General features: G+C 54.1%; 3 protein-coding genes across 3 annotated transcripts in view; 2 read left to right on the forward strand and 1 right to left on the reverse strand.

Annotated features, from left to right (window-relative positions):
• The window catches only part of LOC127051190 (transmembrane protease serine 9-like), a 94,021-nt gene extending 88,908 nt beyond the window's left edge, over positions 1 to 5,113 (reverse strand). Inside the window, exons 1-2 of the mRNA XM_050953159.1 lie at positions 5,094 to 5,113; positions 4,874 to 4,970 (exon numbers count right to left, since the gene is read on the reverse strand). Coding sequence (XP_050809116.1) covers positions 4,874 to 4,970; positions 5,094 to 5,113 — 117 coding nt within the window. The remainder of the gene's footprint in view (positions 1 to 4,873; positions 4,971 to 5,093) is intronic.
• Positions 5,114 to 5,197: 84 nt separating this feature from the next.
• On the forward strand, positions 5,198 to 13,918 carry LOC127052833 (serine protease 27-like). Its single transcript, XM_050956951.1, has 6 exons — positions 5,198 to 5,279; positions 9,456 to 9,482; positions 10,520 to 10,685; positions 11,531 to 11,802; positions 12,532 to 12,701; positions 13,610 to 13,918. The coding sequence occupies exons 1-6, from the start codon at positions 5,198 to 5,200 to the stop codon at positions 13,916 to 13,918; spliced, it is 1,026 nt and encodes a 341-aa protein (XP_050812908.1).
• Positions 13,919 to 17,401: 3,483 nt separating this feature from the next.
• MFAP4 (microfibril associated protein 4) lies at positions 17,402 to 23,520 on the forward strand. The gene is made up of 6 exons (XM_050956983.1): positions 17,402 to 17,630; positions 20,290 to 20,374; positions 20,587 to 20,747; positions 21,091 to 21,187; positions 21,927 to 22,109; positions 23,009 to 23,520. The coding sequence occupies exons 1-6, from the start codon at positions 17,625 to 17,627 to the stop codon at positions 23,254 to 23,256; spliced, it is 780 nt and encodes a 259-aa protein (XP_050812940.1). The 5' UTR covers positions 17,402 to 17,624; the 3' UTR covers positions 23,257 to 23,520.
• The last annotated feature ends 4,359 nt before the right edge of the window (positions 23,521 to 27,879 follow it).

A 27,879-nucleotide genomic window follows, 5' to 3' on the forward strand; every position in this document is an offset into this window, starting at 1 on the left:
TGGCCAGGATATGGTTTAACACCCGGTCTGCCTCTCCCTCAGTGTGAAGAGGACCATGCACACCTGTGGTAACCAAGCTGAGATCTTCCCCAGACACTTTAGCCAAACATACCCTGGTTTGGATTAAAACATCAAATAAGGTTATTAACCACAAAAGGATAGATGGTAAGTGATGATAAGTGAGAGCAAACAGATCAAAGCAGATTGCCTACTAAACAAAACCGGAGACTGAGCTTAACACACTAGGTAGGTAGGATATGAATTAGCAAATTCTCACCCCGAGTGATAAACGGGCCAGCAGATTCTTAAAGCACAAGCTGCCTTGGCTTTGCAGCTTTGGGTTTCTCAAGTTTTCAAACACAGGCTAGAATTCCTTTAGCCTCGGCGCATCACTTCCCCCCTGTTCAGTCTTTGTTCCTCAGGCATTTCCAGGTGTGGTGTTGCAGGGAGAGTGAGGTCCCCCCATGATGTCATTTACCCCCTTTTGTATCTTCTTCCCACTCGCTGGAAAGCTCTTTGGCTGTGACCTGGGTCAAGCAGTTCCCACTGTTCAGTGCTCTCTCTGAGAAGTTTCTGTTGTATACAGTTCCTGGGGTAATCCTTGTGCCTGTGCACATTTCCTCAATAACCCATTAACCTTGTCTGGCCTTTTTACTGTTGTACCTGAAAAGGCTGCTTGTGGGTGTTTTCAGCCTCACAGCATGTTTCAGTAACACCTACCTAGCCAAACTTCATACCTTCACCGACCAAAATAGCACATACAATCCAATGAGGAATTACTGTCTAGCTCAGGGGTAGGCAACCTATGGCACGGGTGCCGAAGGTGGCACGCGAGCTAATTTTCAGTGGCACTCACACTGCCCGGCTCCTGGCCACAGGCCGGGGGGGGGGGGGGGGGGGGCTCTGCATTTTAATTTAATTTTAAATGAAGCTTCCTAAGCATTTTAAAAACCTTATTTACTTTACATAAAACAATAGTTAAGTTATATATTATAGATTTATAGAAAGAGACCTTCTAAAAACGGTCAAATGTATGACTGGCACGCGAAACCTTCACTTAGAGTGAATGAATGAAGACTCAGCACAGCACTTCTGAAAGGTTGCATACCCCTGGTCTAGTAGATCAAGACTTTTAGAATGATACCTTACAAGGCAGCCTTTGTACAAAACATATCCTAATTACATGACAGTGGTGAATATTGGGGGGGTCAGGGGGTCACAGTGGGGATAAGGCTGAATGGAAAAATGTATATAGGGATAGATGGGGGTACTGGGGATGGATCGATGGATAGGGGAATGGACTTTGGTGGGTTAGAGCAGTGGGGGAGCTAGGCGTCAGAAATCCTGGGAGGGAAATGGGAACTAGTGGGTTAGAGCGGGGGAACGGGGGGCTGGAAGCCAGGGCTCCTGGGTTCTCTCCCTGGCTCTGGGAGGGGAGTGAGGTCTGATGAGTTAGTGCAGGGGGGGCTGGGAGACAGGACTCCTGGGTTCTCTCCCTGGCTCTGTGAGAAGAGTGGGGTCTAGACAATTAAAGGGGGGAGGGTTGGGAGCCAGGACTCCTGGGTTCTATTCTGGCTTTGGAAGGGGAGCCAGGACTTCTGCTGGAAGCTTGCCCCAAAAGAAGGGCCCCTGGATGGGGAGTTTATCCCTCTAATTGGGTGCCTCGCCCTGATAATTACAGCCTTTCCAGGAAGCTGTTGGGCAAACAAGGCCAGCCAGGCAGAGTTCCAGCACCCTGGCTCCCTTCCAATCCTCCAGTGAGGCCTTCCCCAACAGATCCACCACCCCCATAGCATCCCCTAGCTCTTTTCCTACCCAGCTGACCCCAACTGCCATGAATGGGGTTTTGGCCTAGCGGATGGTGGGGTTCACTGTAATCCCTGGCAGGAAATGGCAGGGTTTGCAGCATCTCTGAAAGGTGGGGTCAGGGAAAATTAGCTGGGTTTGTCTCCTCTGGGTCTCACGCAATCCAGCCAGGAAGTAGGAATAGAGCCCAAGAGTCCTGGCTCCCAGCTCCCCCAGCCCTGACCCACCAGACCCCATTCCCCTCCCGCATCCAGGGAAAGAACCCAGTTGTCTTGGCTCAAAGCTCCCCCTGCTCTAACCCACTAGACCCCACTCCCGTCCAGGGGCTGGGGAGAGAACCTAGGAGTCCTGGCTCCCAGCTCCTCCTGCTCTAACCCACTAGACCCCACTCCCCTCCAGGAGCTGGGGAATTGCTTAAAAACTCTCTCTTCTGTTGTTTGCTGGATAGCTGCTTAGATGTCTTAGGGATGTACATTGAGATATTTCTCAGGAGTGATTGGAAGAGCTCTTTCCATCATGTGATACTTGTGTGTTTAGTTAAATACCTGTTAATAAAAACAACTGGGCATTTTAAACAGTCTGGAAAAAAATCAGTTCTCCTCTAACTTAACTGGGTTTCATACCCTTTGTTCCTGCAAGATTGCAACCCTGACAGGTTTCCTGTTTTTCACAGACACTTCCAGAAACCTGCAAGAGTCATCCTGGATTATTGTTACTGCAGCGTATCAGAGTATTATACTGCATGCAAAAAATATTATGCTCTTCTACAGTAATAACAATAACAATAATACAATTAGAGCATTAGTGCTGCAAGAAAGTACTCAGGTATTTTGCAGTAATAATAGTAATAATGATTTATTACTACATGAAAGTACTCTGGTATTGTCCAGAAGTAATATCATTAGACTATTAGTCCTGCACAACGATACTCTGGTGTTTTCCAGTAATAATACAGAGAGACTATTAGTACTGCACAAAGGTACTCCGGTATTCTCCAATAATAATAAATAGTGCTGGTATTGCATAAAAATACTCTCACTGGAGACTAACTGTAAAATACTAAAGGACTTTTGTAGCCCTGTTAAGAGTATTAAAGTAAGAGTGAGTTTACTGCTGTAAAGTAGCAGAGCAGAGTTTTACAGCACTAGTGCTTTACCTGGAGTATTACTGTAATCTAACAGTACTTATAATAATGCAATTGGAATATTACCTCAAAATACCAGCGGATTATCTGTAACCCTGTTAAGAGAAATCCAGCACCTGTGGACTTAATGGAGTTTGGTTATAAAACACCTGAGTCTTTTGTCTCTGGGATAAGTACTACAGCACTTGTGACTCTCCTTGTATGAGTACTACACGAAAGAGTGAGTTTTCTGGAAGTATTGCCTGCATATATTTGTGCAGTATCAATCATTTTATTGGGCCGTTATGGTAGAATACTCAGGTATATTTTATAGCTGTATTAAGAGGACTACGGTGTTTAGCTGAGCATTGTCACAGCATACCAGCGTGATTAATATGTATGGCATTAGGATGCATTCTAGTAATGTAACTAGACTATTTCTTATAGAATGCCAAAATATTTTATGCCCTATTAAGTGCCCCATGCTGATAGTGAACTTACTGGAGTATTAATGTGGAATACCAGAGTATTATTGTTCAGTACTATAATAAAGTAATTGGAGTACTGCTCTAGGTACCAGATTGTCTTTAGAAAACCTATAAAGAATACTACAATACTAGTGAGATTTTGTATGGTACCAGTAATCCAACTGGGGTATTACAAGAGTACTTGTGCATGGTACTACAATAACTGCATTATTACTCAGGAATACTGAAGTATATTTCATAGTCCTATTAAGATTGCTACCATGCTAGTCATCTTACTGGAGGATTACTTTAAAATATCAGATTACTGTACCTTTTCTCAGCCTGATTATAATACCAGACTGAAGCATACCAGAGTACATTTTAAAGATCTAAGAGTATTTCAGTACCAGTGAGCCTGCTGGAGTAATACTGTAAAATATTAGTGTGCCTTTTGTTGCTCCATTGAGTATTATTGTACCAGTGAACTTGCTGGGTATTACTGTAAAATACTTGAGTACCCTTTGTGAGAAGTACCACAGTCCTGGCGATATTGCTGGAATGTTACTGTAGAATACCAGAATACCTTTTGCAGCTCTGTGAGATTTCTGGACTAGCAGCATAATATACCAAAGTATCTTTCATGGCTGTGTTAAGAGTACCAAACTCCTGGTAAACTTATTACTTAAAATACCAATGTACTTTGTAGAGACCTATAAAGCGTGAAAATATGAGTGATCTTACTGGAATATTCCCATAGAATACAAGAGTACAGTTTGCCCCTCTGCTGAATATTACTGTATCAGTGAGCTTGCTGGAGTATTGCCACAGAATACCAGAGTACTTTTTAATAGTCCTTTTAAGGCTACAATAATATGGGTGATCTAACTAGAGTGTTACTGTAAAACACCAGAATACCAACTGTAGTTCTCCTAAGAGTGCCACAGTTCTGGTTCTCTTACTGGAGTATTACAGCAGAATAGCAGGGAATTCTTGGTATCTCTATTAAGAGCATTTATGTTATCAGTGAGCTTGCTAGACTATTGCTCCAACATACCAGAGCACCTTTGGGAGTCATAATTAGAATACCACAGTAGTAGTATTCTTACCGGAATAGTACTGTAAAATACCCAAATACCTTTTTGTAATCTTAATACCACAGTACTAATATTCTTGCTGGAGTACTACTGTAAAAATACCAGAGTACCTTTTGCAGCTCCATCGCATATCACCACACCACTGAGCTTGCAGGAGCATTACTGTGCTATACCAGAACACCACCTTTAATAAAATAAAATAAAATAATAAGTAATAATAAATCGTTATTAACACTATCACAGTACTTGTATTCTTACTGGAGTATTACTGTGAAGAACCTCAGCACCTTTTGGCAGCTCCATTTATTAATCCTGCACCGGAGGGCCGTGTTACTATTGGCAAGGCATTGCCTCTGTCACCTCAGCCCACAATCTGGGGTCACCTGGGGTGCCAGCAGCAGCAAAGGAGGGAGGCCAGGGAAGCTCCAGAGGAAGGAGGAGGAGCAGGAGAGGAGAATTGAGGGAACAATTGGTGCACATCTGGCAAGCGGCAACAGGGATGCTTGGGCAGAAGGAAGGACATGTCCCGACCTCTGCTGAACCTGTTGGTTAACATTCTAGGCAGACTAACTGGCTGGATATAAACCGCATTGGGGTGCACACCCTCTCCTGGCTGGGTGCATCGCCCGGTGGCCTGGCTGCCTCTCTCTCTCGGGGAGCTTTGGAATCCCCTTTGGGTTCAGTGATTGGTGCTGCTAATGAGCAGTATGGAGGAGCAGCGAACCAAGGCCAGCGGGCTGAGCTGGGCAAGAAGAATGGGGTCCCTGGTCCTGCACATTGTGCTGATGGGTGAGAGAGTCAGTCTGTCTGATTATCAGAAGGGGAGCCGTGTTAGACTGGATCTGTAAAAGCAGCAGAGAGTCCTGTGGCACCTTATAGACTAACCGATGTATTGGAGCATGAGCTTTCGTGGGTGAATACCCACTTCGTCCACTGTCTGAGTGATCTGCTTACAGAGAGGGAGTGGGGAGGGGAGAGGCAGGACTCCTGGGTTCTGTCTGCCACTCTGGGAGGGGAGTAGACTAGGGTCTAGTGGGCTGGAGCTGGGGAGTCAGAACTTCTGGGTTCTACCCCTAGCTCTGGGAGGGGAGTCTCAAGGGCTAGAGCAGGGGGTGCTCGGAGCCAGGATTCCTGGGTTCTATCCCTGTCTCTGGGAAGGGGAGTGGGATCTAGTGGTTAGAGCAGGGAGGCTGGGAGCCAGGACTCCTGGGTTCTATCCCTGGCTCTGGGAAGGGGAGAGAGGTCTAGTGGTTAGAGCAGGCCAGGGAGGCGGGGCTGGGAGCCAGGACTCCTGGTTCCATTCATAGTTCCCTGAGTCAAGGGTGGGCTGTGTCCTAAAGTATTCTCTGCACTGTGGCAAATCTGCAGCTTCCTGTTAATTGATGTTGCTGGTGGAGTTGGTCTAACGAACTTACTGTCTTGGCTGAGGGCTAGAGACAGGGTCCTGGCAAGCCTGTTCTCCTTGTTCTGGCTTTGTGTCAGCATCAGTCACTGGTTGCAAAATTGCCATCAATTTGCAGTATCTGAGGTGTTCAAAGGTTTTGGTCAAAAAACTGCAAAATTCTGGGTCAGGTAATTTGTGATGGAAACATCCATGCTTAAAAAAAACTTGTGATCCCAAAATTGCCACGGTCTGGGTTAAAAAATGCCAAATTCTGGGCAGAAAAAAAAATATTTCTGAAGAGAAAAAAAACCAGAAAAATCAGTGTAAAAAATATTTAAAAATGCAAAAAAGCTGGGCTGAAAGATATTTTCAGTGGGGTAAACATTTGCTCAGAAACACTAAAATTTGGATACCAACAATTGGGATTGAAAGGGGAACTGGTCAAAAATTGGTGGTTTGGGGAAAAAGCAGTAATTTGTCTTAAACCTACTAAAATCTTGGTTAAAGATTTTGGGGTCAAATACACAAAAATTGTGGTTGAAAGAGGACCCGGTCCAAAAATGCACAAAATCAAAGACATTTAGTGGGGAAAGGAAGCCAAGATTTGTCAAAAAATACTAAACTTTGGGTCAAATGTTTGAGTTGAAAATGTAACTGGATCCAAAAATGCCATAACCTGGGCTGAAAAACAAGGTTTTGTGCAAACATGCAACATGATTTTGGTTAAAATAATGCAAAAAAAAAAAAGTATATATCTATATTGGCACAAAAATGGGTTAAATTGTAAGAACTGTCCTAAATCTGTATCCATATCAAGCATGCGCCAGTGTGGTTCATTACATAGGCAATAGAAATCATTTAGTTATTTCTCTGGCCTGTTTCACCTTTTGCTAGCAACCTTTATATTGAGTTTCAAGTCCACCTTTGTCTTTGCAACACCTCCCTAGTTAGAATCACCTACAAATTTAAGTCAGACTCTGATTAAATGCAAATTCTGTGCAGCTGTTCCCCAGCTGCTCTGCCCCAGAGGTGGCTGCATTGCAGCTCTGGGCAAGCCATGCTTGTGGGCCTGTTCCCCATCTGCCCTGCCTGAGATGCAGCTGTCTTTTTCTCAGTGTCTGCACACCCCTCCCCACATATTTTAAGCCTCTCTCCTAATCAAATGAAGCATCTGGCACAAACTTTTTAATCCCATCACAGACACACAGGAAGAGACAGTTCATGCTACAAGCTACACAGAATCATGTGCCCCATTTTATACAGGGGGAAACTGAGCCCCAGAGCAAAGCATGGACTAACCCATGGGGACTCTTTAGCAAATCTGGGAATAGAACCCAGAAGCCCTAGCTCCCACCCCCCTGCTCTAACGCACCAGACCCCACTCCTCTCCCAGAGCTGGGGAGAGAACCCAGGAGTCCAGGCTCCCAGCTCCCCCGTGCACCAACCCACTAGACCCCACTCCCCTCCCAGACCTGGGGATAGAACCCAGGAGTCCTGCCTTTCTCCTGTCCTGAAGGGCTCCAGAATTATGTGAGGGGAGAAAGTTATCCCATTGGTCTCTCCTCCGTGTCCCTCAGCCGATGCCCGACTTGCCCATACACTCCAGCCGAGCCGTGCCAGGCGAACAGCTCTGCTCCCCGGGATCCCAGTGAGGCCGGGCCTGGAAGATAAGGTGGGCACCGTCTTTCCAAGAGCTCATCCCCCAGCCCCGGGTGCAACCAGCCGGCAGAACTCCACACCTCCGGGGGTGTTCTACAGCTGGGCTGTTTAATTGGCTAATGAGGCACTGCTGTAATTCTTAACGAGCCACTGCCCAGGCAAGCCTGGCAAAAGGCAACATCATTCATGTGGGTCGTGTGGATGGAGTACATAACGCCAAGGAATGGGAAGGAGGAGACATGATGCCATGCTAGATGGGGGGCAGCGATGGGAGAGGGATACCTGCATAGATGGGCCTGTGTGTCTGACCTGGGATGGCAGAGATGGGGGCGGGATCCAGGGCAGATGGGCCTATGGGTCTGATCCAGGGTGATGGGGTGGGGGCAGGATCCAAGGTAGATGGGCCTATGGGTCTGACCTGGGGTTACAGGGGTGGGGGCACAATACCAGGGTAGATGGGCCCATGGGTCTGATCCGGGGTGATGGGGTGGGGGCGGGATCCAGGGTAGATAGGCCCATGGGTCTGACCTGGGGTGACAGGGGTGGGGGCGGGATCCAGGGTAGATGGGCCTATGGGTCTGACCTGGGGTGACAGGGGTGGGGGCACAATACCAGGGTAGATAGGCCCATGGGTCTGATCCGGGGTGACGGGGTGGGGGCGGGATCCAGGGTAGATAGGCCCATGGGTCTGACCTGGGGTGACAGGGGTGGGGGCACAATACCAGGGTAGATAGGCTTGTGGGGCTAATCAGGGGCAGCAGGAAGGATTGTGGATGCCGGGCCGTGACTAGCCCAAAGACGCTGGGCCAGGCCTGTCGTCAGATCTGTTACGACACGAAGGCAGAACCACATTCCATGATGCTGGAGCTCCCTGCCTCCATCCTTCACTTCCTTCTCCCTAATCCCGGGTAATTGCCACCCCGTAATTAAACATGGGAACATGAAACCAGTTGTGATGCGCCTGCTCAGATCCCATCCCGGCCCTGGAATGTGGATCTGCCTCTGGGAGCAGCCGGGGAACAGCCCTGGGTCTGAGACCCTCAATCCCAGACCCGTCCAAGCAGGGTGAACCTGAGGCAGGGAGCTGCTCCGAGGGTGACCAACATGGTGGGGCTGGCTGAGTCTGCCAGGAGCCTGAGCCGATTGCTCAGAGAGGTTCAAACCACCCTGACTGAAACCAACACTGCCTGAGTCTTCAGAGAGCCTGAACCAATTGCTCTGAGAAGCCCAAATCAGAGCTGGGTGGGAAACAGTTTCCTGCCACTCAAATATTTTCCAAACTTTTTTCCCAGCTGAAATTGGGCTCAAACGTCCAAACCCTGATAATATTAAGGAATGAAAAAAATATTTTTCCCATATTAGGTCTATCGAAAAGGGTTTTTTTTATTTCCACTTTTTTCTGAACTTTTTTTCTTCCCCTCTCCTCCCCTTCCTCACTCCCCCGCCCCTGCTCATTTCCTTACAGTTCAAAGTTGAAAATCTGTATGAGGCAGGAATTTTTCTGTCCCAACATGTCCAAATCAAACTTTTTGGCCGGCTCAAATGACCATTTTTTTCCTCCTCTGGGGTAGGGTAGCTGGGGAACAGCCACACATGGATGGTTTGACTGGCACTGAGATGCAGCCACTGCTGGTGTGGGGCAGCTGGAGAACAGCCACACACAACACTGCACCGGAATGGCTTGCCTGGTGCTGAGATGCAGACACTTCTGGGGTGGGGCAGCTGAGGAACAGCCACAGAGCAGTGCCACAGGGGGGATGACTCACCTGGTGCTGAGATGCAGCCACCTCTGGGGTGGAATTGGGTAGCATAGCTGGTCTCTCTGCTCCCCCTGCTGGTGGATGGGAGAAACGACCCTTAAGGCTGCTGCATCTAGGCAGACCCCGTGGCTCTCCCTCCAATTCTGTCTTTTTGCATTTCAGGTGCCCAGCAGAGCGAGGCAAACAGAGGTGAGTCTTGACCCACTCTCAGCAATGCCCACCCCAGGTGCCAGCCTCCCAGCAGTAGGGGTGCCAGGTGTCCGGTTTTCGATTGGAACTCCCGGTCAAAAAGGGACCCTTAAAAGTCTGGTTGGCGGCCCAGCGGGGCTAAGGCAGGCTAGTCCCTACCTGTCCTGGCACTGCACTACGCCTTGGAAGTGGCCAGCAGGTCCAGCTCCTAGGCTGGGGGGCCATGGGGCTCCATGCGCTGCCCCTGCCCCAAGCACTAGCTCCACACTCCCATTGGCCGGGAACTGCAGCCAATGGGAGCTGCGGGGGCGGTGTCTGTGGGCAAGAGCAGCACGCAGAGCCTGCTGGCCTCCCGACTAGGAGCCGAACCTGCAGGCCACTTCTGGGGCGCAGCGCGAAGCCAGGACAGGCAGGAACTAGCCTGCTTTGGCCCCCCTGGCTGCTGACCGGGAGCTGCCTGAGGTAAGCCAGTGCCTCAACCCCGAGTCCCAACCCCCTGCCCCAGCCCTGAGCCCCCCCCAACCTAGAGACCCCTTCTGCACCCCAAACCCCTAAGCCCCAGCCCAGAGCCCGCACCCCTTCCTGCACCCCAACCCACAGCCCTCTTCTGCACTCCAAATCCCTTGACCCCACCCCCCAGCCTGGAGCACCCCAAACCCCTCATCCCCAGCCCCACCCCAGAGCCCGCACCCAGAGCCCTCGGCCCCGCCTGCCTCAACCCGCAACTCCCTCTCACACCCTAAACCCCTAAATTCTGGCCCCACCCTGGAGCCCGCACACCCAGTTAGAGACCTCACCCCCTCCCACACCCCAGTCCCCTTCCCCAGCCCAGTGAAAGTGAGTGAGGGTCAGGGCGAGCAAGCCACCGGGGGAGGGAGAATGTAATGAGGAGGGGAGGGGCCTCGGGTTAGGGGCGGGGCCTCTGGGGAGGGGCGGGGCTAAGGTGTATGGTTTTGTGCGATTAGACAGGTGGCAACGCCACCCACCAGACCCCAGGGCTGAGCCAGGATCCGACCTTCTGTCCCCTTTCTCCGCAGTCTGCGGGCAGCCTCACTTGACCCTGAACCAGCTGGTGAAGGGGCAGGACACGGTGCCGGGAGAGTTTCCCTGGCAGGCCAGCATCCAGTGGAGAGGAGTCCACATGTGCGGGGGGTCCCTGATCAACGACGAATGGGTGGTTACGGCCACTCATTGCTTCCTCCAGTGAGTACGGGGTTCTCCAGCCGCAGCTCTGCCAGTGCCCCTCACTCCCGACCCGCAGCCCCTGCTAGCCCAGCCCTGGGCTCCCCCAGCCCTGCCGGTGCCCCTCACTCCTGACTCGCAGCCCCTGCCAGCCCAGCCCTGCCCCCCCCAGCTCTGCCGGTGCCCCTCACTCCCGACCTGCAGCCCCCTGCTAGCCTAGCCCAGCCCTGCCCCCCCAGCTCTGCCGGTGCCCCTCACTCCCGACCCGCAGCCCCCTGCTAGCCTAGCCCAGCCCTGCCCCCCCAGCTCTGCTGGTGCCCCTCACTCCCGACCCGCAGCCCCTGCTAGCCCAGCCCTGTCCCCCCAGCTCTGCCGGTGCCCCACACTCCCGACCCGCAGCCCCTGCTAGCCCAGCCCTGGACTCCCCCAGCCCTGCCGGTGCCCCTCACTCCCGACCCGCAGCCCCCTGCTAGCCTAGCCCAGCCCTGCCCCCCCAGCTCTGCTGGTGCCCCTCACTCCCGACCCGCAGCCCCTGCTAGCCCAGCCCTGGGCTCCCCCAGCTCTGCTGGTGCCCTTCACTCCTGACCTCCAGCCCCTGCTAGCTCAGCCCTGCTCCCCCAAGCTCTGCTGGTGCCCCTCACTCCCGACTTGCAGCCCCTGCTAGCCCAGCCCTGCCCCCCTCAGCTCTGCCAGTGCCCCTCACTCCTGACCTGCAGCCCCTGCTAGCCCAGCCCTGCTCCCCCCAGCTCTGCTGGTGCCCCTCACTCCCAACCTGCAGCCCCTGCCAGCCCAGCCCTGCCCCCCCAGCTCTGCCGGTGCCCCTCACTCCTGACCTGTCACTGTTGTGTTTCTCTGCTCCCAACCAGGGTCCAGAACCTGACCCAGTACCGGGTGGTGCTGGGGGCCCACCAGCTGCTGAAGCCAGGCCCCAGCGCGTGCGCCTGCCCAGTCCAGCGCATTATCACCAACCCCCGCTACGCCGGGCAGACCACGAGCGGAGACATCGCCCTGGTCCAGCTGGGCCGGCGGCTGAATTTCACTGACTACATCCTGCCCATCTGCCTCCCAGATGCCTCCGTCCACTTCCCCTCGGGCAAAGTCTGCTGGGTGACCGGCTGGGGCCACGTGCGCTCCTGGGGTAGGTCGGGATGGGACGCCTGGGGTGGGGACAGGTCCTTGGGGTAGGTCTGGGGGAATGCGGGCCCAGAAGGATGGGAAGGAGTGAGATCTGGCAGGGGTCAGGAGATCTGGAGTACCAGTGATGAGTGAAAGAAAGAAAGAAAAAGAAAGTCTGACCCCTAATGTTAAAGGAGGGGACAAAGAGTGAATTGACGCATTAAAACAAATGAAAAGGAAGGAAGAGGCCTAACATTAAGGGGTGGGACGTGCTGAGGGAAGGACAGAGTGTAAAAATGAAAGAATGAGCCCTTGAGTTAAAGACAGGGGGCCTGGCAGAGAAAGAGAGAATGAGACAATGAATGGAAGAGTGAAAAAAGCCTTGGACTTAAGGGGAGGGCAGCGAGAGAACAAAAGAAAGAGAAAAAGCCAGGAAAAAGAGCAAACGAACCCGTGGTTGCAGGAGGGATAGAGAGAGAAGGGAAGAACCAGGAAATGAAGGAGAGAAAGAAATGAACTGTAGAGTAGGAAGGAAGGGAATGGGGGAACAGGGGAGAAAGAAAGAAAGAAAAAGAAACTCCTGCGTTAAAGGGGGCTTAGAAATAATGAGTGGAAGAGCCTTGGATGCAAGGGCCGGGCCGCGGGAGAAGCAGCCCCGGAGCAGACAAAGGCAGAACGGCAGGGTGCTCTGGGGAGGGCAGTCCAGCGCTGAGCCCAGCGCCTCACCACCAGCTCTTGCTACCCCTTGCAGTGGACCTGCCCTCCCCACAGACCCTGCAGAAGCTGAAAGTCCCCATCATTGACTCCAAGACGTGCAGGATCCTGTACCTCACCAACATGCAGAACAGGCTGCCCCACAGGAATATCCAGGATGACATGATCTGTGCCGGTTACGCCGAGGGCATGAGGGACGCCTGCAATGTGAGAGCCCCCTGGCCAGAGAACCCAGGAGTCCTGGCTCCCAGCCCCTCCTCATCTCCGCAACTCCCTAGACCCCGCTCCCCTCCCAGAGCTGGGGAGAGAACCCAGGAGTCCTGGCTCCCAGCCCCCCACTCAAACCACTAGACCCCACTCCCCTCCCAGAGCTGGGGAGAGAACCCAGGAGTCCTGGCTTCCAGCCCCTCCCTGCTCTAACCCACCAGACCCCTCTCCCCTCCCAGAGCTGGGGGATAGAACCCAGGAGTCCTGGCTCCTAGCCCCTCCCCATCTCCACAACTCCCTAGACCCTACTCCCCTCCCAGAGCCGGGGAGAGAACCCAGGAGTCCTGGCTCCCAGCCTCTCCCCATCTCTGCAACTCCCTAGACCCCACTCCCCTCCCAGAGCTGAGAAGAGAACCCAGGAGTCCTGGCTCCCAGCTCCCCCATTCTAACCCACCTGACCCAACTCCCCTCCCAGAGCTGGGTAGAGAACCCAGGAGTCCTGCCTCCCAGCCCAGGGAGCAGGCTTGGGGTGGGTTATAGGCCCAGGGTCCCATCACAGAGCAGGTCACAGCTACTAGACAATCCCTTTTCTGCATCACAGGGCAACTGTTATCCACCTGCCAAGCCCCACCCCAGAGGTGGCTGCATTTTAGTACTGGTTGAGCCATCCCTTTGGAGCACTGCTGTGTGTATCCAGTGGCCCCACCCCAGAGGTGGCTGCATTTCAGAGCTGCCACCTGCAGAGACCCTCCTGAGACTGGGGCCCCATTGTGCCATGCACTGCACAGACCCCGACCGAGATCAGGGCCCCATTGTGATTAAGGAAGTCTGTGGCATAGCTCAGAATAGACCCCAACCCCCTGGTTCCCAGCCCAGTACACTAACCCTTCTCTCTCTCGGCTCCTTAGGGTGACTCTGGTGGCCCTATGGCGTGCATTGTGGGTGATGTCTGGGTGCTGGCTGGAATCGTCAGCTGGGGCGAAGGCTGCGCCATCAAAAACCGCCCCGGAGTCTACAGTCGCCTCACTTCCTACCAAAGCTGGATCCGCAAATATATCCCAAACCTGGAGTTTGTCAAGGAGCCCAAAGGCTGGGAATCCCGTGCTGTGGCAGACATCAAGGGTCAAAAGCACCCTGGCGCTGGCTCACCCAGCCAGGCTGCCTCTGTCATTGCCAACACCCTGCTGCTCTTGGCCTGCCTGCTGTATCTGATTTAAAACCAAGGCGAGTGGACAGAGAAAAAGAGAGAATTCCCCCACTCCTCTGTCAAGCTAGAAGGAAAAGGAAGAAGAAATCTATATTTCTGGTCCAGTCTCCTCAGTGTTGGCTACCTAAAGGCCCTGGGTTTTAGCATTCCCTTTGGGGAAGTATTTTAAACATTTAAAAACTAAGGAAATTCCCAGCCAAAAAACTTTGTGAAACACTCTAAACGTGTGTACACTCCTCTGCAACTACAGCAAGGGTGCTGTAATCATGGGGAGGGGGGTCAACCACTTGTTCTAGATCTCTATCTTCAGGTATATATTTAGGACTAGGGAGTTTAAGATGGAACAAAACAACCTTTGCTGATCATTTCATAAATACATGGGGCCCAGCAATCAGCGTCTGTTTTTGCCAGGTGGGTGAGATAACTTGGGAGGAGTCACGGAGGTTTTGGCTGAGGGTGAAGCTAATCAAAAATGTTTTGAATGTTGCTAATTTTGACAACAACATGTCAACATTTCTGATTTTGACCAGGAAACAATTGATGAGTATTAATGCCATCAGACAAGGCCCGAGGAAGACCTCATCTGGACTCCTGTGCTCAGTTCTGGGCACCCAAGTTAAAGAAAGTGGGACTCAGAGTTGGACAGGTGCAGAAAAGGTCTTCTAAGATGATGAGGGGATTGAAAAGCTGATCTTCTGAGAAGTGACTCAGAGAGGTTGGCTTTTTTCACCTAGAAAAACCAAGACTGAGAGGGGAACTGAGTTTGTAAATGTAGAAAATTTGAAAATTGCAAACGTTTGAACATTTGAAAGTTGCAAATTTAGATGAGGAAAATAATAGGAAAAATTCTGACATAAATAAATAAAAACGTTGTCAATTCTCCTCTTCCACCACCACCCTCTTTTAACCAGCAATCTGGGTTAGAAACCATAAGAACAAGCTTTTGTTTGCTCATTTGAAGTGGAAGTCTTTTTCCCTGGGTTGAATGACCCCCTATGTACATTTGAGAGGATATTTCTTGGATTATATTTACAATGGATTAATTGATGGCATTTCTCACATGAACTAGATCTAAAAATCATAAAACACAGATATTTAAGTACTGAGATCATCTGATGTAGCTTTATGGTGTTTCCTCTCTGGACGGCAAACTGTGGATGAGCTAGTGCTCAGATGTTTTGATATAAAGGAGTAGTCCAGTAGCTGGACACCACATTGATGGATGAATAAAGGTGTGTTGATAAACATGCCAGAATTACGGGTATTTGTGGAAATGGTACGAGTTTTCCAGTTTTTCAACCATTTCACTTTATTGTGACTTTAAATATTTCAGGCTTTGCCGATGTTTTGTAAGTGAATTGATTACGGCTTTAACAAAGTTTTTGTCTGGGAATTTCCTTAGTTTTTGTAATCCACAAAACCTTGATGCCGTTGGTTATTATTTTCCGTCTGATCGAGCGTCTGTTTCGCTATTGGAGATGCGGTAGCTTGTTTCAGTCACACACAAGATGATGCAGCGTTCTGATATATTGCCAGTGGAGTGTATGACTTCTTTGGTCCAGAGCTGATTAGCAGATGTAGGTTGCAAACTCTGCCGGCTGCGCCAGAGGGGAAATGTGACCTTCTCAACCGCTGTTAGACTCCTTTGATCTAGCTGCTTGGACAGGTCATTGTGACTCTGCGGGCAGAATTTCTGGGACCCTTGGGCCAGAGAGATTAGTATCAGGGAGTTTGCATTCTTAAATGAAGTTTATAAACTCTGCGCCCTGGGTTGACGTTCTCAGAAGGTTCCAAACGTGGCAGGCGATAATGGGAACAAATGAGTCTCCTCTCTGTGAGTGCCGCTCCAGATCCTTCTCCCTGCTTCTCTGACGAAGGCTCAGATCCTCCAGGGAGCTGAATTTCGCTGGGAGCTCGGCATCTAGATACCTTTTCAGGATCCAGGCCTAGGAGTCTGAGCCGAACACCAGAGAAGCCAATGGCTCCTCACCATTGATTGAGTCTCCAGCTCCACTAACGGGTGGACAAAGGAATTGTCTCCGTTTGCAGCAAGGGTTGGATATCAGGAAAAAACTTTCCAGATCTCAGACTAGTTCAGGGCCAGAACGGGCTCCCTGGGGAGGCCCCATCGCTGGAGGTGTCTAAGAACAGGTTGGGCAAACACCTGTCAGGGAGGGTCTAGGTTGACTTGGTCCTGCCTCAGTGTGGTGGGACTGAACGAGATGACCCCGTCCGGCCCACCGCTTCTGTGATAGGCACCTCCCACCAAGTGAATTGTTTGTAGAGAGGAGCCGGGTTGTTTCTCCACTCTGGCAGCCCACATCCGAGCCACCAGCAGCGGCTCGCGGGCCTTTTATGTTGTTTAATGTGCCCAACATGCATTCTGGATATGCTCAGGCCTGGATTCTTCTTTCTAAGCCAATAAACTCCTTTCAATCCAAATGTGGCCTCTTGGAGCTAATAAGCAACGGAAATAAAGTGCAGCTGGGAGGCCTATGTTCCAGACATTTGGGAGAAGGGCGGGGGGGATTCCTGCTTTGTTTTGGGGGGGGCTGCCCTTAAAACTGGTCCAATGTGCACAGTAGCTGCAATTCAGAGCAAGCAGAGACGGGACATGCAACGCTGCCGAGATGGGGCGTCTCCGTTGGGGAGCAGACGGACCGGGGACGATCCTGCCCCGGGTGTGGATGGGGGCTGGGGGAGGTGGGCCCTGGCCTCGGTTTAGGGCTGACCTGATGTTCCCTTCATGGAGAAGAGAATTCAGGATCCCTGGATGCCAGCCAGTTCCCTGCTGCTGATCCAGGTGGGGGATGCAAAGCGGGCTAGAAGTGAACACGTGCAGCTGTGCACATCTGGAGGTGCGCCACAGACGTGCCTCCCCCCCGCTCTCCCTGCAAGGCCCGGAGGTGCTGGAGGGGAGGCAAAAGGGCGGGGGTGGGCGGGTTCAGACAGGACCTCGCTGGGTTACTTCCAGCCCTGGGTGAGCTTGAAGCTCAAGCCAGATGCTGCCTGCTCCCACGGCTGAGCTGAAGGCTGTATTAAAACCAGAGAGGAATTTTAACCCTGTTGAGCCTACGCTTAGGATCCTCTCTTGACCAATAGAATCCAGGCGTCCTGGCTCCCAGTCCCCCTCCCCCAACCCCACTCCCCTCCCCTCCCCTCCCAGGGCTGAGTGAGAATCCAGGTTCCCAGCCCCTCCCTGCTCTAACCCACTAGACCCCCTCCCCTCCCAGAACCAGAGAGAGAACCCAGACATCCTGGCTCCTAGCCCCCCTTGCTGTAACTACTAGCCCCCCCTCCCAGAGCTGGGGAGAGAACCCAGGCGTTCTGAGCCCCAGCTGACCCTTGCAGTCCCCAGCAGGCGCCTCTGTCTCCGCCCCCCACCACTGCTGGCCCGGGCCCATTCACACGTGAGCCTGCGAACGGTGAACAATATGTTCACGCCAAGCCGCCTGGAGGGCGTGGGTGTCCTAGTTCAGGCCATGGCTGCGATTCCCCCCCCTTTCATTTCCTGCCAGATGTTGTGTTTACATACAGCCCCTGTGCCATGATTTCTAGCCTGTAAGCTGATCCCCTGCCTTTGGGGGTGTCTGCGGGGCGGGGAGCCGAGCGGAAAGCACGGGAAGACGGGAGCAGAGCTAGCGGTGATCCAGGTCAGCTCCGGCCACACAAGTCAGGGGCTGCAGGCCAGGAGTCGACGGGCAGCACACAGCACCATGGAGGTAACTTGCACCCGGGGCGCTGGGTGAGCGGGTTGGAAAGTAGGGGCCGACGGAGCTCAGTGTGAACAGAGCCAGGCCCTGCCGCGTGTGGGATCGCATGAGCGCCCTGCCTCTGCTGCTGGGTCTGTCTCGGCTCTCGCTGGTAGCAACAGCTAGAAACCCTCCTTATCTGGCCAACCATCTTCTACAGAGCCAGCTACTGATCCTCAGCCCCACCCAGCCCCACTTCTCTTCCTTTCTGTCTAGCCATCCCCACTCAGACCCGTCTGTCCGCCTAGCTATCTCATAACCTCCTTCTTTTTATCTATCCATAACCCCCTCCCATCTCCCTATCCCATAACCCCCTTCTCTTTATCTATCCCATAACCCCCTTCCATCTCCCTAGCCCATAACCTCCTTCTCTTCATCTGTCTAGCCCCATAATCTCCTTCTCTCTACCTATCCCATAACCCCCTTCTCTTTATCTGTCTAGCCCCATAATCCCCTTCTCTCTACCTATCCCATTGCCCCTTCCATCTACCTATCCCATAACCCCCTTCTCTCTGCCTATCCCATAACCCCTTTCCATGTCCATATCCCATAACCTGATCTACTTATCCCATAACCCACTTCTCTTTATCTGTCTAGCCTCGTAATCCCCTTCTCTCTACTTATCACATAACCCCCCTTTTTATCTATCTACCTAGCTACACCCATAATCCCTTTCTATCTATCCCATAACCACCTTCTATCTATCTATCCCCATATACCCCCCGACTTTTTTGGTCATTTGGGTTCTGTAATTTCCGCATCAGAGTGTTACTTTTTTAACACTTCTGAAAGCATGTTCCGCACCCCGTCCCAATCAGATTTTGGAAGGCTCTTCAGATTCTTAAACCTTGGGTCAAGTGCTGTAGCGATCTTTAGAAATCTCACATTGGTGCCTTCTTTGTGTTCTATCAAATCTGCAGTGACAGTGTTTGTAAATCAAACAACGTGCTGGTTCATCATGCGAGACTGCTCTAACATTAAATATGGCAGAATGTGGGTAAAATGCAGCACAGGAGACATACAATTCTCCCCCAAGGAGTTCAGTCACAAATTTAATGAATTCATTATTTTTTTAACGAGGGTAATCAGCATAGAAGCATGTCCTCTGGAATAGTGGCTGAAGCATGAAGGGGCATATGAATGTTTAGTGCATCTGGCACACAAATACTTTGCAATGCCAGCTACAAAAGTGCCATGCGAACGCGTGATCTCACTTCCAGGTGCCATTGCAAATAATAAGCAGACAGCATTATCTCCCGTCAATGTAAACAAACCTGTTTGTCTTCGTGATTGGCTGAACAAGACGTAGGACTGAGTGGACTTGTAGGCTGTGATTTTTTACATTGTTTTGTTTTTGAGTGACGTTATATAACAAAAATCAAATACATTTATAAGTTGCACTTTCATGATAAAGAGATTGCCCTTCAGTACTTGTATGAGGTGAATTGAAAAATACTATTTCTTTTGTTTGTCATTTTTACAGGGCAAATATTTGTCATGAAAAATAATACTATAAACCAAGCACTGTACACTTTGTACTCTGTATTGTAATTGAAATCAATATATTTGAAAATGTAGAAAAACATCCAAAAATATTCAAGAAAGTTCAGTTGGTTGTCTATTGTCTAACAGTGCAATTAAAACTCTGATTAATCCCGAATGATTTTTTTAATTGCGATACATTTTTTTGAGTTAATCGCTTGAGTTCACTGCCATTAATCGACAGCCCTAGTTATCTGACCTCTCTATCTGGCCCTGGTGCAACAGCTGCATCCAGTTCTGGTGCCCACAATCCAAGAAAGATGGGTCAGAGAAGAGCCATGGGAATGATGAACGTATTAGAAACCATCCTTAATAGTAGAGACTTCAGGAGCTCAGTCTGTTTACCTTAACAGAGACGTTCCAGGGGTGACTTGATCCCAGTCCACAGATATTTATTAATGGGCTCTTCAATCTAGCCGGGAAACATCTACCATGATCCAGTGGCTAGACGTTGAAGCTAGACAAATTCTGACGGGAAATGAAGCATCCATTTTTCACAGGGAGGGGAATTAACCCCTGGGAAGTGAACATTTGGAAACTGTGAATTAAAGTGAGGCCATTGTGTGACAGCCGGGGTCCAGCCGCCTCCAGGGGAGAACAGGACCCTCCCCACCCCAGAATAAGCAACTGAGTCAGCTGTCTACAACGTCAATGGACGCCCAGTGGGTCTTTTATGGGAGGGTGTCACGTTCTGAACCAGAGGGGCATGCGGAGCTCGGTAGCCGGGTGATGGCAATGCCTGGATGCAGGAGTATATGTGACAAAACTTGTAGCTATACCCATGGTGCAGTGAGTGTCCCAAGTAGACTGAGACCCAGGGGCAAGTTTCAGTCCTTTGGGGGGAATGAACCAGAGAGGAAAAGTCCAAGGGTCTTACTGGTCTGGGTGAGCCCCAAAATGTCACCAATTCCCAGGCCAAAAGCTTTGTGGGACTATGCATTAAATCTCGATGGGGGGGGGGGGAATCTGGGGCTCTTCACCCCGTGATCTCAGAGCCGGGAGAGGGTCCGACTCCAGGGTCTCCCATTTTTACTCTAGATGAAGGTCCCTTCCTCACTCGGTGTGTCTCTCTCTCCGACTGCTACAGGCATCCTGGCTGGTCCATTTCCCGCTGCTCCTCTTTCTCCTGGCGTGGGCGCCCGTGACCGATGGCCAAGCCATCAATGCTCAAGGTAAGTCCCATAACAAACCCGTTCCCAGCTGAGCGTATCCTGCCCCGTCACCCACTAGTGGCTGGGCGGGGCATAAAGGGCCAGGAAGTGACTGCTGCCCCCTAGAGGAGCGATGTAGTGCTGCTAGAGGCAGAGGTGGAGAATTCGATCCCAGCACAGGACACGTCGGGGAACAGGGACAGGGTCTGGCTAATGCTCTCTCCACTGGGCAGCTCAGCAGAAGTTGTGTGCAGACGACTCCTTTCCCCTGGACTGTGAGGATGTCTACGACCAGGGATCGGAGACGGACGGCGTCTATCTGATCTACCCGTCTGGCCCCAACATCCCCGTGCCAGTCTACTGCGACATGACCACGGACGACGGGAAGTGGACGGTGCGTAGCATTGTTAAGAGCCAGGGGTGTGCCCCCCGCCTCGCTCTAACCACCAGACCCCACTCCCCTCCCAGAGCTGGGGAGAGAACCCAGGAGTCCTGGCACAGCTGCCCCTGCTCTAACCCACTCAACCCCACTCCTTGCCCAGAGCTGGGGAGAGAACCCAGACGTCCTGGGTGGGTCCCCTGCCCTGCTCCCCACTGGAGAGATCTGTCCCTGACTGGCTCAGCCCATAGATCCATTATTCATAGAGGTTTCAGGCCATAAGGGACGTCCTGCTGGACCTAATCCAAAGCCCCTACTCCGGGTGTCTGACCCCGCTCTCCCTCCGTCATGCCACCAGGTGTTCCAGAAGCGCTTCAATGGCTCGGTCAGCTTCTTCCGGGGCTGGAACGACTATCGGTTCGGGTTCGGCAGGGCCGACAGCGAGTACTGGCTGGGTAGGTGATGGGACGGGGCCCTGGCCCCGCAGCCAGCTGGGCAACCTCCCCTCCACCCGCTCATCCTACCAGTCCTAGCCTCTGCCACGCTGCCCCTCCATTCGTCCATCTCTCTGTCCTGTCCACCCTCATCTCATCTATCCTACCATCCACCCCCACATATCTCTTCATCCATCCACCGACCCCCACCTACATACCCCTCCAGGCAGCCAGCCCCACACACCCATCCATCCCCACCTCATCTAACCTACCATCCACCCCCATATATCTCTTCATCCATCCATCCACCTACTCCCACCTACCCATCCCTCCAGCCAGCCCCCCACACACACCCATCCAAACATCCACCCCCACACACCCCTCTATCCATCCATCCACCCCTACCTACACACTCATCCTCCATCCACCCCCACATGTCCCCTATCCATCCATCTCCACCTACTCACTCATCCATCCGCCCCACACACACCATCCACCCAGCCATCCTTACACACCCTTATCCATCCACCAACCCCCATATCCCCCCTATTCATCCATCCCCACCTACACACCCCTTCATCCATCCCTGCACCCCCACATACCCCTCCATCTATTCACCCCCATTCCCTTTCTCTCCGGTAGATGTTCTGCTGGATAGCAGCCCCCCAACACACACACATCCCTCTTCCCCCACCCCCACCCTCCGAGTTAACTCTTTCCCTGCTGGATCCTCACACACGTGCTCCCCCCTTGCCCACAGGCCTGCAGAACATCCACCTGCTGACCCTGAAGCGGAAGTACGAGCTGCGGGTGGACCTGGAGGACTTTGAGAACAACACGGCCTGGGCCAAGTATGCGGATTTCTCCCTGTCACCCCACGCCATCAGCGCCGAGGAGGATGGCTACACCCTGCACGTGGGGGGCTTCACCGATGGAGGGGCAGGTGAGAGAACCCAGGCATCCAGCCCACCAAACCCCATGCCCCTTCTGCAGGCAATGATTGGAGCCAGGGTTCCTGATTCCCACCTCCCTGGTCTAACCCCCCAGACCTCCCTCCCCTCCCAGAGCTGAGGAGAGAACCCAGGAGTCCTGATTCCCAAAGCCACCCTGCTCTGACCCACTCGACCCCCCCCTCCCCTCCCCTCCCCTCCCCGAGCTGGGGAGAGAACCCAGGAGTCCTGGCTCCCAGCCCCCCTGCTCTCACCCACCAGCCCCCACTCCCCCCCCCCCCGAGCCAGGAGAGAACCCAGGAGTCCTGGTTCCCCTACCCTCCCTGCTCTGACCCACTCGACCCCCCTCCCCTCCCCTCCCAGAGCTGGGGAGAGAAACCAGGAGTCCTGGTTCCCAGACCCCTCTTGCTCTGACCCACTCCCCTCCCCTCCCCTCCCCGAGCTGGGGAGAGAACCCAGGAGTCCTGACACTGATGAGGGAGTCAATGTTAGTCTCCTCTGAGTCAAACCCCCACCTGCCCTGCCCCAGAGGTGGCTGCATCTCAGTCTCGAGTGAGCCATCCCCGGGCAGCATCTCTGTGCGACTGTTCCCCAGCTGCGCCGCCCCAGAGGTGGCTGCATCTTAGTGCTGGGGCTTGTCATCCTGACACTCGGAGCCCTGAGGCCCCCCCCCCAGCTCCAACCCACCCCCATCTCTGCTACCTTGTGAGCTCGATTGCTCGGCAACCCTGAGCTCCAGGGGCATCCCCGGGGCCCTCCTTAATTACCCTCTCACCAGCCAAAAGCCACCGTGGAAATCAAAGGGACCCATCCCCGGCCGGGGCAGGGTGGTCCCCCGGCCAAGACGGAGACGCCTCATCTAACCGATCCCCTCTCCCCCCACCCTCTCCAGGCGACTCCTTGTCCTACCACACTGGGCAGAAGTTCTCCACCTTCGACCGCGACCAAGACCTGTACGTGCAGAACTGCGCCGCCCTCTCCTCCGGCGCCTGGTGGTTCAAAAGCTGCCACTTCTCCAACCTCAACGGCTTCTACCTGGGCGGGGCCCACCTCTCCTACGCCAACGGCCTCAACTGGGCCCAGTGGAAAGGCTTCTACTACTCGCTCCGCAAGAGCGAGATGAAGATCCGGCGCATCTGAGCGGCGAGCGCCCCTCTCCTCCCCCCGGGATCGGGGCCAGAGCTCGGGGGAGTTCGGGGGAAGGGATCGGGGGGGGGGAGAAAAGGGGCAGGGGGGCATCAAGATAGAGCCCTGAGGAGCAGAGTCCTGTGGCTCAACGGGCTTTTATTATATCGGACTGGGGACGTGAGTTTTAATCCTGGCCTGGGTGACCTGGCGCCGCGAGACCGGGCCGGACTCAGGATTCGGAGGAGGGGCAGCAGGGGGCTGCGGGTCGGGACTGAGAGGCACCAGCTGTGGGAAGGGGGGAGCCCAGGGCTAGGCTGGCAGGGGGCTGCGGGTCGGGACTGAGGGGCACCAGCTGCGGGAAGGGGGGAGCCCAGGACTAGGCTGGCAGGGGGCTGCGGGTCGGGACTGAGGGGCACCAGCTGCGGGAAGGGGGGAGCCCAGGGCTAGGCTGGCAGGGGGCTGCGGGTCGGTACTGAGGGGCACCAGCTGTGGGAAGGGGGGAGCGCAAGGCTAGGCTGGTAGGGGCTGCAGGTCGGGAGTGAGGGGCACCCACCCGAGAGGCTGGCTGCTTCCCCCTTGTGCCCCACTCTCTGTCCCCTAATAAAACTCGGTTCCTTGAGGCTCCTCACTGGCTCTTTGCAGGGTGAGGGTGGGGGGAGGATACTGGGGGACCCAACCCCGATCCCTGTCAGCACACGTGGGGTCCCCCAGTCCTTATTTCATCCCCTGACACTCTCCCCTCCTCCAACAGGTCTTGGAGTGACACCAGGTCTCAGCTCAGTTTGCACCAAAAGGCCCTGCATTGGGGTGGGGGAGCCTGGGGGCCCTGCCATCCCAGATGCCTGGATCCCAACCCCTTGTTCCCAGAGGGGCCTGGGATAGACTTTGTCCCACAATGCACTGCATGGCGCCGCTCTCTTCCCTACCTCCAGTGGTGTCCTGGGGCTCAGAGCCCTGCCCGCCCCCATGCCATCCTCCCGCCAGCCCCCAGGCAAAAAATCTCACCCCAACTGGGGGAAGGTGACTGACCTGCCCAGGGGGGCAGGGAATGGGACATGGGGCCTCTCCCCTCTAGGGGGCACCAGCTCACAGCGCTAGGTGCTGCACAAACACCCGTCTGGTCGTCCCTAAAGCAGGCAAAGCTAGAGCGGAGAGAGAAAAGAACGAGAAAGTCCCTCGCACCGGCACGGGGCTCAGCTTCCCAGGCAGAGACTGGGCAGCGTGAACTGCTCCGCACACACGCTCGCTGACCCATCGGACACCCCACAATTTCCCTGTGCACCAAAGAGCCACCGACGGAGCAGGGGAAAGGGCCCGGCTGGAGCTGGGTAGAAATTACTCCCGCAAAATGCAAATAGCAACAGTAAACAAACAGAGGAGAGACCCTCAGAGCCGGCGCCCGCTAGAGGGGACAGGCCCCTGCCCCATACCCTGCCCTCCGGAGCCAGCCAGTCCCCGCCCTGGGGCTGGATTGGAGCCGGCGCCTCCTAGAGGGGAAAACCCCCATCTCCCATTCCCCACCCCCCAGAGCCAGCCAGTCCCCCCAGACCAGGGCTAGATTCCCCCCCCTCCCATGAGCCATATCCCAGGTTCCTTGCTTGGCGCCTGGGCACTGACTTTACACTCTAGACCCCAGAAGCCCCAGCTAATCCCACCGTATGTACCAGCCCCCCGTCCCCCCCCACCGGGCCTGACCGGACCCAGAGTCCCGGTGGGAAACAGCCACGCACGAGAGGGTCTCCGAATATCGGCCACTGTGCTAGGAGTGACAGGAGGGGGAAGGAGTCCATAGGGGCAGAGAACCCAGGCGTCCTGGCTCCCAGCCTCACTGCAGGGGGGAGGGCGAGGCAGGGGTGGGGGCCCCAGGCACAATCCCAGGAGAGCAGGGCTGGGCAGGGCTCGGGCTGGGCAGGGCTCAGAACAGCTAGTCGTGTCGGATCCTTTGGCCTCGACACCTGCTGCTGCCCCAGGGCCAGGAATCTGAGAGACCGACCGCAAGATGCTTCGTGGTCCTGGGACGGGAGCCCAGCCCCTCTTTGTTATTCTTCTTGGTAAGAGAGTCCCTTCCAGCCCCCGCGCTAACCCACCAGCCCCCACTCCTGCCCCAGAGCTGTGGAGAGAACCCAGGAGTCCTGGCTCCCAGCCCCCTGCTCTAATCCACTACACCCCACTCCCCTCCCAGAACCAGGAGAGAACCCAGGAGTCCTGGCTCCCAGCCCCACCACCTCCCCGAACCCTGGCTCTAACCCACCAGCCCCCACGCCTGTCCCAGAACCAGGAGAGAACCCAGGAGTCCTGGCTCCTAGCCCACTCCCCCTCCCCTCGCTCCGGTCTGACCCACCAGACCTGTCTAGACAGCTGCAGTTCCCTGGCTCGCTGTATACTTGGCTCCCGCCCAGGCAAGGCAGCCAAAGCGACCGTTTGAGGGATGAGCTCACTGCACACGGGTCCTTGAGACCCAGAGCCTCGGCCAAGCTCCGCCGAGCCTCAGCTGGGAGCCCGGCCTATGTCCCCCAGGGGGCTGCGGGTCGGGAGTGAGGGGCACCAGCAGAGCTGGGGGGCAGGGCTGAGCTGGCACGGGCTGCGGGTCAGGAATGAGGGGCACCAGCAGAGCTGGGGGGTGCAGGACTGGGCTAGCAGGGGCTGCGGGTCGGGACTGAGGGGCACCGGCAGAGCTGGGGGGGCAGGGCTGGTCTGGCAGGGGCTGTGGGTCGGGACTGAGGGGCACCGGCAGAGCTGGGGAAGCAGGACTGGGCCAGCGGGGGGCTGCGGGTCGGGACTGAGGGGCACCGGCAGAGCTGGGGGGGCAGGGCTGGGCTGGCAGGGGCTATGGGTCGGGAGTGAGGGCCACCAGTAGACTGGGGGGGCAGGGCTGGGCTAGCAGTGGGCTGCGGGTCGGGACTGAGAGGCACCGGCAGAGCCGGGGGCTGGACAGCAGCAATGGGCCCATCTAGCCCGGCAACCTGCGTCCCTGCTAATCCTGTTCTATTTAATCTGGGTTTCCTGCTCCCGTTGCCTGTCCCAGGTGAGTATCTGACCCCTCCCCCGATACACACACACATACACACACACACACACACACACACACACACCTGGCTTTTCTCACCTCCCTGGCTGGCTGCCCCTCATCTCGGTCTCTGGTCTCCCCGCAGCCTGTGCCCACCCCTCCCCCTCAGGCCGGATCATGGGGGGCAGGGTGGCCATGGAGGAAGCGTGGCCGTGGCAGGTCAACCTGCGCCTCCTGGACTCCCATGTGCACAGGGAGGGGGAGGAGATCACTCATCGCCCGCCAGTGAGTGCTGCCAGCCAGGCACTGCTTCCAGAGGTGATGGGGGGAGGGGGACATCCCGGATGCCTGGGTCCCATAGAATCATAGGGTTGGAAGGGACCTCAGGAGGTATCTAGTCCAACCCCCTGCTCAAAGCAGGACCAACCCCAACTAACTCATCCCAGCCAGGGCTTTGTCAAGCCGGGCCTTAAAAACCTCTAAGGAAGGAGATTCCACCACCTCCCTAGGGAACCCATTCCAGTGCTTCACCACCCTTCTAGTGAAATAGTCTTTCCTAATAGCCACCCTAGGCCTCCTCCACTGCAACTTGAGACTATTGCTCCTTGTTCTGTCATCTGCCACCACTGAGAACAGCCGAGCTCCATCCTCTTTGGAACCCCCTTTCAGGTAGTTGAAAGCAGCTATCAAATCCCCCCTCACTCCTCTTCTGCAGACTAAACAATCCCAGTTCCCTCAGCCTCTCCTCATAAGTCATGTGCTCCAGCCCCCTAATCATTTTTGTTGCCCTCCGCTGGACTCTTTCCAATTTTTCCACATCCTTCTTGTAGTGGGGGGCCCAAAACTGGACACAGTACTCCAGATGAGGCCTCACCAATGCCGAATAGAGGGGAAATGATCACATCCCTCGATCTGCTGGCAGTGCCCCTACTTATACAGCCCAAAATGCCGTTAGCCTTCTTGGCAACAAGGGCACACTGCTGACTCATATCCAGCTTCTCGTCCACTGTAACCCCTAGGTCCCTCTCTGCAGAACTGCTGCTTAGCCACTCGGTCCCTAGTCTGTAACAGTGCATGGGATTCTTCCGTCCTAAGTGCAGGACTCTGCACTTAACCTTGTTGAACCTCATCAGGTTTCTTTTGGCCCAATCCTCTAATTTGTCTAGGACCCTGTGTATCCTATCCCTACCCTCCAGCGTATCTACCATGCCTCTCAGTTTAGTGTCATCTGTGAACTTGCTGAGAGTGCAGTCCACGCCATCCTCCAGATCATTAATGAAGATATTGAACAAAACCGGCCCCAGGACCGACCCTTGGGGCACTCCACTTGATACCAGCTGCCAACTAGACATGGAACCATTGATCATCACTACCCGTTGAGCCTGACGATCTAGCCAGCTTCCTATCCACCTCATAGTCCATTCATCCAGCCCATACTCCTTTAACTTGCTGGCAAGATACTGTGGGAGACCATGTCAAAAGCTTTGCTAAAGTCAAGGAATAACACGTCCACTGCTTTCCCCTCATCCACAGAGCCAGTTATCTCCTCATAGAAGGCAATTAGGTTAGTCAGGCATGACTTGCCCTTGGTGAATCCATGCTGACTGGTCCTGATCACTTTCCTCTCC

This window comes from Gopherus flavomarginatus, chromosome 5, assembly GCF_025201925.1.
Source record: "Gopherus flavomarginatus isolate rGopFla2 chromosome 5, rGopFla2.mat.asm, whole genome shotgun sequence".
Taxonomy (NCBI): domain Eukaryota; kingdom Metazoa; phylum Chordata; order Testudines; family Testudinidae; genus Gopherus; species Gopherus flavomarginatus.

Bases quoted from the DNA above. Each gene is read 5' to 3' on its own strand.
- LOC127052833 (XM_050956951.1), top strand. From the start codon at position 5,198: ATGGAGGAGCAGCGAACCAAGGCCAGCGGGCTGAGCTGGGCAAGAAGA. The intron at 5,280-9,455 runs GTGAGAGAGTCA...TTTGCATTTCAG, and splicing joins CCTGCACATTGTGCTGATGG to GTGCCCAGCAGAGCGAGGCA. The intron at 10,686-11,530 runs GTGAGTACGGGG...GCTCCCAACCAG, and splicing joins GCCACTCATTGCTTCCTCCA to GGTCCAGAACCTGACCCAGT.
- MFAP4 (XM_050956983.1), top strand. The intron at 20,748-21,090 runs GTGCGTAGCATT...TCATGCCACCAG, and splicing joins CGGACGACGGGAAGTGGACG to GTGTTCCAGAAGCGCTTCAA. The intron at 21,188-21,926 runs GTAGGTGATGGG...CCTTGCCCACAG, and splicing joins CGACAGCGAGTACTGGCTGG to GCCTGCAGAACATCCACCTG.